The sequence below is a fragment of the Hibiscus syriacus genome, unplaced genomic scaffold (genome assembly GCF_006381635.1).
Source record: "Hibiscus syriacus cultivar Baekdansim isolate YM2019G1 unplaced genomic scaffold, ASM638163v2 tig00111022_pilon, whole genome shotgun sequence".
NCBI lineage: Eukaryota > Viridiplantae > Streptophyta > Magnoliopsida > Malvales > Malvaceae > Hibiscus > Hibiscus syriacus.
The window spans coordinates 710,823-724,841 of record NW_024062956.1 but is presented as its reverse complement, the minus strand read 5'-3'; the positions used below and the strand labels follow the sequence as shown (position 1 = coordinate 724,841).

At 32.0% G+C, this 14,019-nt stretch overlaps 1 protein-coding gene across 2 annotated transcripts; it reads right to left on the bottom strand.

The window, feature by feature from the left end:
* Positions 1 to 290: 290 nt before the first annotated feature.
* On the bottom strand, positions 291 to 2,211 carry LOC120150257 (zinc finger protein BALDIBIS-like). 2 transcript variants are annotated; one of them, XM_039162952.1, is made up of 5 exons: positions 2,072 to 2,211; positions 1,593 to 1,989; positions 1,384 to 1,495; positions 1,132 to 1,353; positions 291 to 1,071 (listed from the first exon to the last, which is right to left on the bottom strand). In XM_039162952.1, exons 1-5 carry the CDS (start codon positions 2,184 to 2,186, stop codon positions 505 to 507), a joined length of 1,413 nt encoding a protein of 470 aa, XP_039018883.1. In that variant the 5' UTR covers positions 2,187 to 2,211; the 3' UTR covers positions 291 to 504. The 2 variants fall into 2 exon arrangements, with proteins under 2 accessions (XP_039018883.1, XP_039018882.1); XM_039162951.1 differs by having other exon boundaries at positions 291 to 1,495.
* Between the last annotated feature and the right edge of the window lie 11,808 nt (positions 2,212 to 14,019).

Here is a 14,019-nt window from a genome sequence, read left to right as displayed (position 1 = left end):
TTAGGAGAAAATATTTTTTTAATGAATGAAGTAAATAAAAGTGGGGATTGATTGGGTTTAGCACTTGGCGTAGAGGAAATGTAAAGCAATAGAGCCTTAAAATCATGGGTAATTTATCGGTGCTCGACGGAATAATAACATATATTCTATAAACGTTAAAATTCGAAAATTTTAAATGTGTAAATATAATAATATTAAAAAAAACATAGGTAATTGTTTGATATTATTTGGAGTCCAGCTAGGAAATTTGTCATAGCCGTCACAGTAGCTGGGATGAAAAGACGGTATAATTAATGAAAGTTTGCAAGAGAAATATTAAAATAGAAACTAAAAATACAGAACTGTAGCAGAATTAAAATGGTGAAAAATTTACGTGCATGGAGGGCCCAACAACACTGCCATGTCTCTTTCTCTTCAGTCCCTTACACCACCGCAGTAGAGTGGCCCCCACCACCGTTCACAAGACTCCCCTTCCATGTGGATGACTCGCTTCTGTTTGAATCATCAATTCCATTGCTGGATTGAACCCATTGAAGCAAACTTTACAAGCTCTTGCTGTTGCAAGAATGACCTGTTTGATTCACCTCCCACACCGAGAAAATCCCTGGTTAAGCTCGAATCAACTTCGTTCGAGTTGTTACCTTGTTTTGTGGTGGCGTTTCTCACAAATGAGCTCGAGTTCAAATCATCTAATGAAGCACACCCATCTTTGGTAACAGCTGCTTGAGTTGAAGACAATGAGCTCACTAATTTGTTTATGTTCTCAGATTCACCGTCATTCGCTTGCTTGAACAGTTTATAAACTTCATTCTTGCTCTGGTCATAAGTATTGTTGGAACTCATTAACCTAAAGCCACTGTTGTTGAATGCTGCCGGGTTGCTTCTTGTAGATCCCATTTGTGCTGCTTTCTGCAAGAGTGCAGTAGCTGACATGTGACTATGAGACTCGCTCTGTTGAAGATTATTGTTGGAATACAAAGATGTTATGGATTCGGACAAATCTCCCTTGTTCTCTTCTTCTTGTTTTGGTCTCAATGCTGACATGTTGAGGTTTGCACCTGGAAATGATAATGCATCATCATCTGGGTACTTGCTGCTGCCCAGCCATTGTGTTTGTGTCTGCGACAATAAGCCAAACATGTTCATTGGTGCCATTCCCAAGTCAGGCAAGCTCGTGGATTTTGATGCTAAGAAAGCGTTTGCAGTAGTGTTGTTGGGGACACCGAATGGGTTCCCCTGGTCGAGCCATAACTGTAGTCTCGACTGTGGCTTTTGCCCATTTGGATTCAGGTTGTTGACTAGCTCTAACCCACCACTAAACTCTGGTTTAAACACCGATGAAAACTGGTGCATCACGTTGTCATTAATGGCCCCATTTATGAAATCATTTGTAAAAGCTGCTACTGGATTCACAGTCGATGGAACCGAAGTGAATCTCGCACTTTCTTCAGCTAAAGCATCGCAGAAAGCTCTATGCGTGATGAAGCTATCCTTCCTGGCAGCCATTTTTGGCCAGACCTCATTAAATTCATGGATTTAAGCATTTAATTCTTCAACAAACATAAACTATATATGTTGCATTTGAGAGATACCTGGAAAAGAGAGTTCCACAGTCGCATCTATACTCTCGAGTGCCGCAAATCTTACTATGAGCTTTCCAATCAGACTGAACAGCGTATTTCTTCGAACATTTCTCACACTTCCATTTCTTCTCGCCATGTTTACGGCTGAAGTGCTTCTTTATTCCGGTGAGGTCTCCTAGAGCTCTCGACGGGTCGTGGTGAACGCAGGTCTTTTCAGGGCAGATGTAAACTTTTTTTCTAACTTCTTTGTTGGTTCTTTGCTTCAGCTTCCATGGCAGATTGTGACCTCGCCTATGGAGTTGTAAGTTCTGGTCCCTTTGAAAACCCTTGTTGCAGATTTCACACATGAATCTATTGGTCGCCATGAGAGATTTCGGTGACATAGCGATAACTTCTGCATCTGGATCTGCTTAATTTGGACAAAACAAACCCATCAAAACACTTTTAAAAGGCAAAAATAATGAGATTACATCATACCACCAACTTGCCTGGTGTTCCTGGAAAATTTCTCTTCTTCTTCAATGGATTAGGGTTAGGGTTTGGTTGTTGTTGAGCTAACCCTTTCACAGTTGAGGGAATTGGAACCCCATCTTGAGACATCATTTCTGAAACTTTTAACTACTGAAACTTCAAAATTCAAGATTTATTTATACTACAAAACAAACTTTGTAAAGTAAAACACAACTCAACATCTCTCTCTCTTTAGAGAAACAGTTCTGAAAAGAAGAGAAAGATTGGTTTTTTTTTAACGTTTTGTAACCGAGTGAAAAACGTTATATATGATGGGGTTTGGTTGTTCAGATTTGGCTTAAAATTAACCCAAAGAAAATACCAAAAAAGAAAGTAGCTGCACAGAATATTTTCTTCCTCTTTTTCTTCTCTACTTATCTTACAGGGGCTCTCTCCAAGTCACTCAGCCATACACTCAGCAGGACCACCTTTATATATAATTTTACGATTCTTATTTAATACAATAATCGTCAAGATTTTTACTTAACAAACGGATTTAAAATCCGTCATATGCAACAACCAATTGATCAAATAAGATAAGGTATTAGATATTTTTAAGTAAAGTCGAATTGAACAAATTGAATTAAGAGAGTCATCCTTACATAATGAATTTATGTATATCTTATTTAAATTAATCAATCAATAGATCAAATATAAGGGATTAAACAAAAAAATATCACATGTTTTTTTATGACTTTAAATATTAATTAAAAAATATATAACCTCATTTATCACATAAAAATACATGTTAATTTATCACATAACCATGCATAAAAATATTAATTTTTCGAATATCGGAAACTATTATGAAATAATTTATAGTTGTGAAAAGATGGACTAATAAAAATGAAATAAGAGAAAAGTAAGTTGCCTTTACAGCCAACCGGTTTGATTGAAGGGGTAAAAATGATTACGGTATAATTGAAGCATCGAAAGATTTTTTTTGAGTTTTGTATTGTGTAGAGCAGAGGAAAAAGAAAAGGTGAAACAGAAAAGAAAAGATATGAGGGTGGTGCCGCCCGTGAGACGTGAGTGGGCAATGGTGGGGACACCGCATTCAAAAGAGAGTGTCAGTAAGAGAAAAAGCCATATACTTACAAAATACACGAGATGACGCCCATCGCTTCAGTTGTCCACCACCCCTCTCTCCTCTTTCATATTTCTTCAATTTTCCTTGAAGCTACCTATAATATATAAATCGTTAATTAACTAATTATTAATGACTGTTGATGTAACATGTATTATATTATTATCTATATATATAATATTTATTATTTCATTATTTTAAGTAAATAATATGTGTTATATCATCATTTATATAAATGTGGCATGTATCATGTTATCATTTTGAATATATATGACTTATCACGTCAAAAATAAATGTTGATTGTTATTCAACTAATGATTTTTATCCAACCATAAATCATGTTATACCAAAATAAAATATTAGGGAATAAAGTGATAAAAAATATGAATTAGAGTGACTATTCAATAAAATAATAATGTCATTTTCTTTTTGTTATTACTCCTTTTTATGATATTTACAACTTTTATGGTTTATATTGTAGAGACGAATTTTATAGAGATGTCATGAGAGTGTTTTATATACACCAAATTTTGAGATATATAATATAATTTCATGTATTTGTGTTATTAAATTAACATTACGTTTTGGTTTCCTTTAGGTCACTTATCGTTAAAAAAAATTAATATAACTACTAACGTGTCATCAAAAAATAATATCACATCATCATTGAAAAAATAAAAGAAATGACATATCAACAATTCCGTTAATTTTTTAATGGTGAGTGACTAAAGTAAAACAAAACGTAAAGTTATATATGATTTTGAAAAAAACTATTTTGTTGACCAAAACATAACAAAAGTAATAGTTAGGATACTAAACGTGTAGTTTACCCAAGAATTAAACATGAACCAAGAAGAAAGTAGGACGAAAACTCATACATGCATGCATAAATGTACCTTCCATGAAGTTCAAACTTAAGAGAACAAGAATCCTAAGTTCTCAACAAGCTTATTTAGTTTCTCCAAAAAAATTGTACTCCAAATTATCACTTATTTGATAAGGAAATACATCTCAAAATTCAAACTTTTGATGTCCTTCTTACCTTTTTTAAAACACGATTTTCTTTTTTAATCAATTTCACGAACTCATCTACTTCCTAAAAAGAAAATAAAAGATTCCAATAATTCAAATATTTAGAAAATGTAGCAAATTAACCCCTCTATGAAATGTGACACAGATATTGATAGGTTTAAGGTACTGCAGCTATGGAATTTAGGGCAGAATTACACTGTAAAGAAACTCGACGAAAATGTTACTATTGTCCCCTTTAAAGAAGAAACTTCCTTTGCTTGCAAAAGCAGGCTTTAAATTTCATTCATCATTGTTTTCACACTTGGTGTTCATAATTAGAGCTAAACTTCAAATTTTCAAAACAATATTCCTTTGTTCTTTGTTCACATTTATATAATCTTACAAAAATGTACTGTATGTAAATACTTTTACTTTTTAATTATGGGTTTTTTATAGGTTATTGGCTGTTTGCATGTGACTTTTTACGTGGCCAAGGAAGCTTCCGCAGTTGCCAATGTCCGTAGGACTTGCAACTAAATTTTCAGATGTGAAATGGACAGATGAAACTGCACTGCACTTTGAGGTGGCCTTTAGTTGATTGCTAATGACCGTCATAATAAATTAAGACTCTCCAAAGGTCGTAGGGTGATATTTAACAATGAAAAAAAATATTTATTATACTGCAAAAGGATAGATTACAATGAATCTCAATTACTCATTTTTCATATAACTAGTCCAATCTCTTATCTAACAACTGCTAGCTAACGTAACAAATTAATTAATTAACTACTACTCAACATTCCCCCTCAAGTTGGAGGGAGATATATATCTTTTACCCTCAACTTAGAAGACAATTATTTATTCTAACTCTGAGACCTTTGATTCATATACTCCGCTTGTAGATCAATTGTTGGGACATGACATGTCCTTACAAAATTAATTTGAATCTTGTATAAAATGACAATCTATTTATGTATGTTTCGAGTGTTCATGATAAACAAACTTAACAACAATATATAATGTTGCTTGACTATCATAAAACACCATAGATAGACCATCATGTTTAATTCTTAGTTCATTTATCAATCATGTCGACCACACAAACTCGGTTACTATTGAAGTCACCCCTATACTCGGCTTTCGCTGACAATCACGACACAACGTTCTACTTCTTTGACTTACAACATATAAACAAATCTCCCAACTTGATATAATAACTTGTTACTGATCTCCTCTTCATAAGACATGATGTCCAATCATAATCATAAAATGCATTCAATAGAGGCTTGGTACTTGCTGCAAGGAAAATGCTCCAGATCGATATACCTTATAACTCGAAGAGCTTCCTCATAGTGCAACTTCTTGGGCCTTTGTATGAACTCGCTCAGATGTTGGACAACATATGTTACGTATGGTCAAAGTGTATGTCAATTAAACCAAAAACCCAATGTAACTCCTAATGTAACTCCTAGACTCAGCCTATGCGTTACGACTAGATCTAGCAGATTACAATAAAAATTTCCAAAACATTTTTCAATAATTCAAAACCATATTATGAATAACATCTTTAATAACATAGTTAATAAGGATAAAATCCAAATGAGTAATATAAAACCATAAGTTGAGATTTATTATTAGTTGGTTTTTAGTTGAAATTAAGCTTGGGGTTTAATCATAAGATGATACTTAAGCTTAAGGAAAGCTTAAGTTATCTTAAAACTATAAGATGAAAAAGATAATATGGATCAAATATTGGAGTTTTTAAGTGAAATTTTGAATAAGAAGGTTTAAATGAATTTAGAGGATGAATTTGACTTGTCATCTATGAGAATAAGAAGCTAGAAGTGTTAGAATTAAGTTTAAGTAACATGGAAAATTTGGTGTGATTATTGATTTCTATATGGAGAATAGAATTTTGAGGTTTAAGATGAAATAAATGGGTATAAATTAGTTTAAGTATGTATATATGAGTTAAGAATATTAAAGGAAGTGAAATAGGAAGTGTGGAGCTGAAAATGAAGTGATTTTCGAGCTCAAAACATGATTTATGGGCTAGGGGAATCGGTACCCATTCAATGGGAATCGGTACCCATTCAATGGGAATCGATACCCCCTCAACCGAACCAGAAATTCCAGAATGTCATGGGGGAACCGGTTCCCCCACAATAGGGAACCAATTCCCCTTAAAGGAAAAAAATGATTATTGGTTTAATGAGTTTGGTTAAGTTGCTAGTATCCAATTACAAGGTGTAGGTATCTAATAATTGCCTTAAAATGTGTATTTATGTAGATTCTAAGCGTAAAGCAATTCTGTAATATTTGTCAAGTAAGATCGATCAAGGGAAAGATAAGAGATCGGTATTGACTAGTGAGACCAGGTGAGTGCGTATTATTAGAATATACATATTGTATATGGAAATTGGACTTGCGACAAGTCTGTTTCCAATATGATTGTATGAGTAGAAGTATAAATATGTTTGATATTGTGTGAATATGTTTTGTTCGTATTATATGTTATGTGGTATGCATTTTTATGATATGTGTTATATGACAATTATTTATGTATTATAGGAAAAATGTTATATGAGCTATATGAACATGGGATATAAGTTATAGGATCACGAGTTATGTAAAGTACCCACGACTTATGTGTTAACAAGAGAAAGTGACATAAAATATGGAACAAGATATAAATTACCTGAGTTAGATATAAGGGAATTTGTAGAATCAACTTAAGGGATTAAATAAAAAGTGAGATAAGTTAAATAACATTGACCTATAGAACAATAATAGATATATATATATATATATATTAGGAGATATTGATAGAACTGGTTATAGGGATATGTAAGATAAATTATATGGTAAAGATCTATGAAGCCATAGGAAGATGTTATAGGAGCTTTTGATGATAATTTATTAGAAGATTTGTATATGTGATAAGTATGGGAAACTGAATTAGGTAAACATGTGTAAAGGTTATATAAATAATAGAAACATGAATGAGACAAGTAAGTAATGATATGATTAATTATGGTAAGTTGTGCAGTAGAGTTATAAGATTTATGGAGAATGGAGGAAATCTAGATAAGATTGAACTATAAAAGGAACTGAGAATAATATATCACTTAGGAGATTTGGATATAAAGTGATGATATGCACATAGAATACAAGATACATGTTTATAAATATGACATAGGTTATGTGTTATATGATAAATATGAATATATGAGAATAAGAGATAAAATAAGTGACTTTGTGATGGAAGCTATATGACCATGAATTATGTAAATAGGAATAATTTAAGTATTATATAACTATGAGTACTTGAGTATGTATCTATGTGATGTGATATATGAGGTCATATTAAATAGTATAAGACTATGTGATTATATGAGAAACAAAATAGGTACATGTGAATTATATGGAAATGAACTACGTGAATGGATGTAATCTTATGAAAATTTATGATGAGCTATGTGAACGAACTATAAGATTGTGTGTACATGTAATTATGAGAAGTCATAATAATATAATGTAAGCAAGGTGACAAGAAAAGTAAAATGATACGAAAAGTTAATATAAGCTACGAGATATGTGAAAGTGAACTATGTGTTATGTGAAATGATAAGTATAAAAGAATATGCCCATGTTATGTGTTTTGAGAGCTAGGGGTATAGCTGGCATGCCAAGAGTAGAGGGTCTACGCGGTCCTTCGGGATATATATATATTGTTTGGAATATTTATGAGGTCTTTTGAGACACATATTTGATCATTGGCATACGTATATGATTCTTAAGGAATTTCTATGTGGTCCTTCGGGACAAATTCTACGCGGTCCTTCGGGACAAAATTCTATGCGGCACTTCGGTGCAATTTATATGAGCTGTGGTGACAACATTAGTGCACAACCTCTATAGACTCATATATCTATGGTTCTCATATGTGTACATGGGCTAATAAAGGAAATGATATAAAAGAACCTTGCATGATAGTATGTGCTTTGTTTGTAATCTTTATGGTGTGAAGTGATATATGTGATATGATGATGTGTATATAGCTTGGTTAAGAAGAATATATACAAGAACATATGATAAAAAGATAAAGAACTAAAATAAGACTAATAAAGAGATAATAATAAATCCCTTATATATGATTTACATGTTTTGTGCTATGAAACCTGTTATAAGAATTATATGATGCAATGTATGTTTCCTTAAGAAATGATATGCGTGTTATATGAAAAAACTAATATAATAGGTACCAGATCAAGTGTTAAATTGGATTACTTATAATGATATATGATAAGAATATGTGAATGATGTGTGTGTACAAGGGGATAGTGGTTGCATGACAGAATGTATGGTTTTGTATGATATAATAGTATAGATTATGAATGCATTAGTAGTGGTTTTATGTTTTTATGCCTCACTAAGTCATCGACTTAGCGTGTGAGTGTTTCACACGTAGGTTCCGGAAAGCTAGAAGAAAAGTTAAGAGGAGCAAGTCAGGTCAGCATCTCCCTTACAAATTTCAGATCAGAAAATAGATGATTTAAATGATTTTGGTTATTTTGAATATAGTTGGCATGTATTAAAGGATTGAATTAATATGCTCTGATCAAATTTTAGTTATATTGGTCAAGTTAAGTAAATAAACTGCTTTTACTTTAATTAAAGTTTTAAATTTTCTTTGAATTTTTGTCAAGAGTTAAAGTTTGAAAAGTCTATGTGACACCTCAGACTCGTATTCGGGTTGGGTACAGGTTGGGGGTGTTATATTTAATGGTATCAGAGCTAAGGTTTAGCCGATTCTCGGCGTAAACCGAAGTCCAAAGTGTCATAAAATGTGTACATGCCAACATAGAGTGAAAAATTTTCTGATATGACATTGTAAGGAGTATGTTGTCTTGCTAATAGAATAAGATTAGTTTAATATAGTAGAAATCTGATTAGGAGAATTTCAAAGATATTGAGGGGTGAACCTGATGGTGGTAGCAATTCATCTGCCCTGGCCAGGCAGGAGGAAGAGCGGATACCTCAGGAAGTGCCTCATAAGATCAAAGACTGATTTCAGAAAGTTGAAATCATATTAGAATAATGATAGAAAGTTTTCACAGGTTCGAATTGGAAAAGTGATATGAAGTATTCTTATTATTTCATGGATACGATATAATATGGTGAACAAGTGTCATCATAAGAAAGTTAAAAAATCAAATGATGTGGTGAGTATTTGCAGAAGAGCTCAAGATAAGTGCATCAGTAACAAGTGTATAAAATATATGGAGATAGAGGTTATGAATTTGAAACAAAGGGAATTGCAACGTGTATGGATAAGAGTGCAGTTTGATAAACTGAAGGAATTACTGTTAGGCTAAAGTAAAGGAAATGAGATATGCAAGTGGTTGTGAATGGATTATGCTCCAATGGAAGGAGTGTTATAGTGTTAAAGTTCTAAGGAGAGAGTTCAGAAGGATTAAAAGAACTGGTAGTTTGGGTTTCAAATACAACCTTGGTTGGAATTAGTTGTATTCCATATCAAATGATCAAATCTGAGGAAAGACATATACGTTTGAATAGTAGAGTTTGGTACTGGAAGATTAAATAAGGAGTTAAGAATGAATATGAAATTAAGTTTAGAAAGGAAAGGGTAATGTCTAAGTTTGAACCCAGGAAAAATTGTGTTGTGAACGAGTACGAATGTGAGTTGAATAAGTTAAACAAATAAATATTGTGTTTGTTTCGACCGGAAAGAGTGCATATGATTGGAAGAACTACTACTGACAAAGTTAAGTGATGAAGAATGTAGTTAAAAGATTAAAGATGATGACAGGATAAGCTAATAGAGTATGGCGTAAATTTGTAAATGGTTATGGATTTGATTATGTAAGGGTGATGTGGTGAAAGAGTAAAAGCTTATTATGTTTGAAGGAAGTCAAGGATATATGTATTGTGATTTGAATAAGGACTTTACGAAGAATAAGATCTGTGCAAGGAGTGTTGATTATCAAAGTTATGAAGAGATGATAAAGATCAATAATCTGAGATGAGCATAAGCGAGAGGAAAAGAGTATGTGAGCATAAAAGAAAATATATGATTTGTATAAGAAGATTTTGATTGTTATTGAATAAAGGAATAATGGAATAAGAAAATGAAAGGATAAAGTTTAAAGAAGCAGATATGATAAAGGTTATGGTTCTTGGTTAAGCAGATTTAATCAGACGAATAAAGAATGATTTATATGTATTATGGAAGTTTAAGAAGAAGTTAAGTGATGTTGGAATAAAAGTTGGTTATTATTGCAAGGCAATTAAAGATTGCTCAAGAATTTGATTGAGTTATGAATTTTGAGCGATAAAAATTGATGCTACTGGTTATATGATAAGCGACAATAAATGAATGAATATAGGAAAAGTTAGTTGAAGAACCAAAGGAATGATAGAGTAAGTAGATGAGACAACATAAGAACATTAGGAGAAATGTTCTTATCAATAAGTGTGTAATGAAAATTCGGGGATGAATTTTCTTAAAAGGAGGGGAGATTTGTAACATCCTCAATATCGGGTTAGTGATTAAATGGTAAAATTTTAGAATTTGGGGATAAAAGTAGGATAGTTGAAAGTTCAATTTAGATATGAATAATTCCTTATTGGATTAGATTAAGGGTATAATAGTAATTTCACAAGAAATATTTTTTCTTCCTCCTTTATATAGGATATAACACGTGGAAATGAAGGGAGCAAGGTTCCAGTTTCCAGAGTTCTCTTATTCTACTTTCTTCTTCACGTGTGGAAGCCAAGAGCAAATGTGAGATTTCTTATTAGTTGGTTTTTAGTTGAAATTAAGCTTGGGTTTTAATCATAAGATGATACTTAAGCTTAAGTTATCTTAAAACTATAAGATGAAAAAGATAATATGGATCAAAGATTGGAGTTTTTAAGTGAAATTTTGAATAAGAAGGTTTAAATGAATTTAGAGGATGAATTTGACTTGTCATCTATGAGAATAAGAAGCTAGAAGTGTTAGAATTCAGTTTGAGTAACATGGAAAATTTGGTGTGATTATTGCTTTTTATATGGAGAATATAATTTTGAGGTTTAAGATAAAATAAATGGGTATAAATTAGTTTAAGTATGTATATATGAGTTAAGAATATTAAAGGAAGTGAAATAGGAAGTGTGGAGCTGAAAATGTAGTGATTTTTGAGCTCAAAACATGATTTCTGGGCTAGGGGAATCGGTACCCATTAAATGGGTATCGATACCCATTCAATGGGAATCGATACCCCCTCAACCAAACCAGAAATTCCAGAATGCCATGGGGGAACCGATTCCCCCACAGTAGGGAACCGATTCCCCCTAAAGGAAAAAAGTGATTATTGGTTTAATGAGTTCGGTTAAGTTGCTAGTATCCAATTACAAGGTGTAGGTATCTAATAATTGCCTTAAAATGTACATTTATGTAGATTCTAAGCGTAAAGCAATTCCGAAATATTTGGCAAGTAAGATCGATCAAAGGAAAGATAAGAGATCGGTATTGACTAGTGAGGCCAGGTGAGTGCGTATTATTAGAATATACGTATTGTATATGGAAATTGGACTTGCGACAAGTCTGTTTCCAATATGATTGTATGAGTAGAAGTATAACTATGTTTGATATTGTGTGAATATGTTTTGTTCGTATTATATGTTATGTGGTATGAATTTTTATGATATGTGTTATATGATAATGATTTATGTATTATAGGAAAAATGTTATATGAGCTATATGAACATGGGATATAAGTTATAGGATCACAAGTTATGTAAAGTACCCACGACTTATGTGTTAACAAGAGAAAGTGACATAAAATATGGAACAAGATATAAATTACCTGAGTTAGATATAAGAGAATTGGTATAATCAACTTAAGGGATTAAATTAAAAGTGAGATAAGTTAAATAGCATTGACCTATAGAACAATAATAGATATATATATATATATTAGGAGATATTGATAGAACTGGTTATAGGGATATGTAAGATAAATTATATGGTAAAGATCTATGAAGCCATAGGAAGATGTTAAAGGAGCTTTTGATGATAATTTATTAGAAGATTTGCATATGTGATAAGTATGGGAAACTGAATTAGGTAAACATGTGTAAAGTTTATATAAATAATAGAAACATGAATGAGACAATAAGTAATGATATGATCAATTATGGGAAGTTGTGCAATAGAGTTATAAGATTTATGGAGAATGGAGGAAAACTAGATAAGATTGAACTATAAAAGGAACTGAGAATAATATATCACTTAGGAGATTTGGATATAAAGTGATGATATGCACATAGAATACGAGATACATGTTTATAAATATGACATAGGTTATGTGTTATATGATAAATATGAACATATGAGAATAAGAGATAAAATAAGTGACTTTGTGATAGAAGCTATATGACCATGAATTATGTAAATAGGAATAATTTAAGTATTATATAACTATGAGTATTTGAGTATGTATCTATGTGATGTGATATATGAGGTCATATGAAATAGTATAAGACTATGTGATTATATGAGAAACAAAATAGGCACATGTGAATTATATGGAAATGAACTACGTGAATGGATGTAATCTTATGAAAATTTATGATGAGCTGTGTGAACGAACTATAAGATTGTGTGTATATGTAATTATGAGAAGTCATAATAATAGAATGTAAGCAAGGTGACAAGAAAAGTAAAATGATACGAAAAGTTAATATAAGCTGCGAGATATGTGAAAGTGAACTATGTGTTATGTGAAATGATAAGTATAAAAGAATATGCCCATGTTATGTGTCTTGAGAGCTAGGGGTATAATTAGCATGCCAAGAGTCGAGGGTCTACGCGGTTCTTCGGGATATATATATATATATTCTTTGAAACATTTGTGAGGTCTTTTGAGACACATATTTGATCATTGGCATATGTATATGATTCTTAAGGAATTTCTATGTGGTTCTTCGGGACAAATTCTACGCGGTTCTTCGGGACAAAATTCTACGCGACACTTTGGTGCAAAATTCTATGCGGCACTTCAGTGCAATTTATATGAGCTGTGGTGACAGCATTAGTGCACAACCTCTATAGACTCATATATCTATGGTTCTCACATGTGTACATGGGCTAATAAAGGAAATGATATAAAAGAACTTTGTATGATAGTATGTTCTTTGTTTGCAATCTTTATGGTGTAAAGTGATATATGTGATATGATGATATGTATATACCTTGGTTAAGAATAATAGATACAAGAACATATGACAGAAAGATAAAGAACAAAAATAAGACTAATAAAGAGATAATAATAAATCCCTTATATATGATTTACATGTTTTGTGCTATGAAAACTGTTATAAGAATTATATGATGCGATTTGTGCTTCCTTGAGAAATGATATGCGTGTTATATGACAAAACTAATATAATAGGTACCAGATCAAGTGTTAAATTGGATTACTTATAATGATATATGATAAGAAATATGTGAATGATGTGTGTGTACAAGGGGATAGTGGTTGCATGACAGAATGTATGGTTTTTGATGATATAATAGTATAGATTATGAATGCATTAGTAGTGGTTTTATGTTTTTATGCCTCACTAAGTCATCGACTTAGCGTGTGAGTGTTTCACACGTAGGTTCCGGAAAGCTAGAAGAAAAGTTAAGAGGAGCAAGTCAGGTCAGCATCTCCCTTACAAATTTCAGATCAGAAAATAGATTATTTAAATGATTTTGGTTATTTTGAATATAGTTGGCATGTACTAAAGGATTAAGTTAATATGCTCTGATCAAAT

Excerpts from the sequence above, each read along its gene's own strand:
- LOC120150257 (XM_039162951.1), bottom strand. The coding sequence starts at position 2,186 with ATGATGTCTCAAGATGGGGTTCCAATTCCCTCAACTGTGAAAGGGTTA. Across the intron at positions 1,990-2,071 it reads AAATTTTCCAGGAACACCAG|ATCCAGATGCAGAAGTTATC; the intron begins GCAAGTTGGTGG and ends CAAATTAAGCAG. Across the intron at positions 1,496-1,592 it reads TGTGGAACTCTCTTTTCCAG|GAAGGATAGCTTCATCACGC; the intron begins GTATCTCTCAAA and ends AATGGCTGCCAG.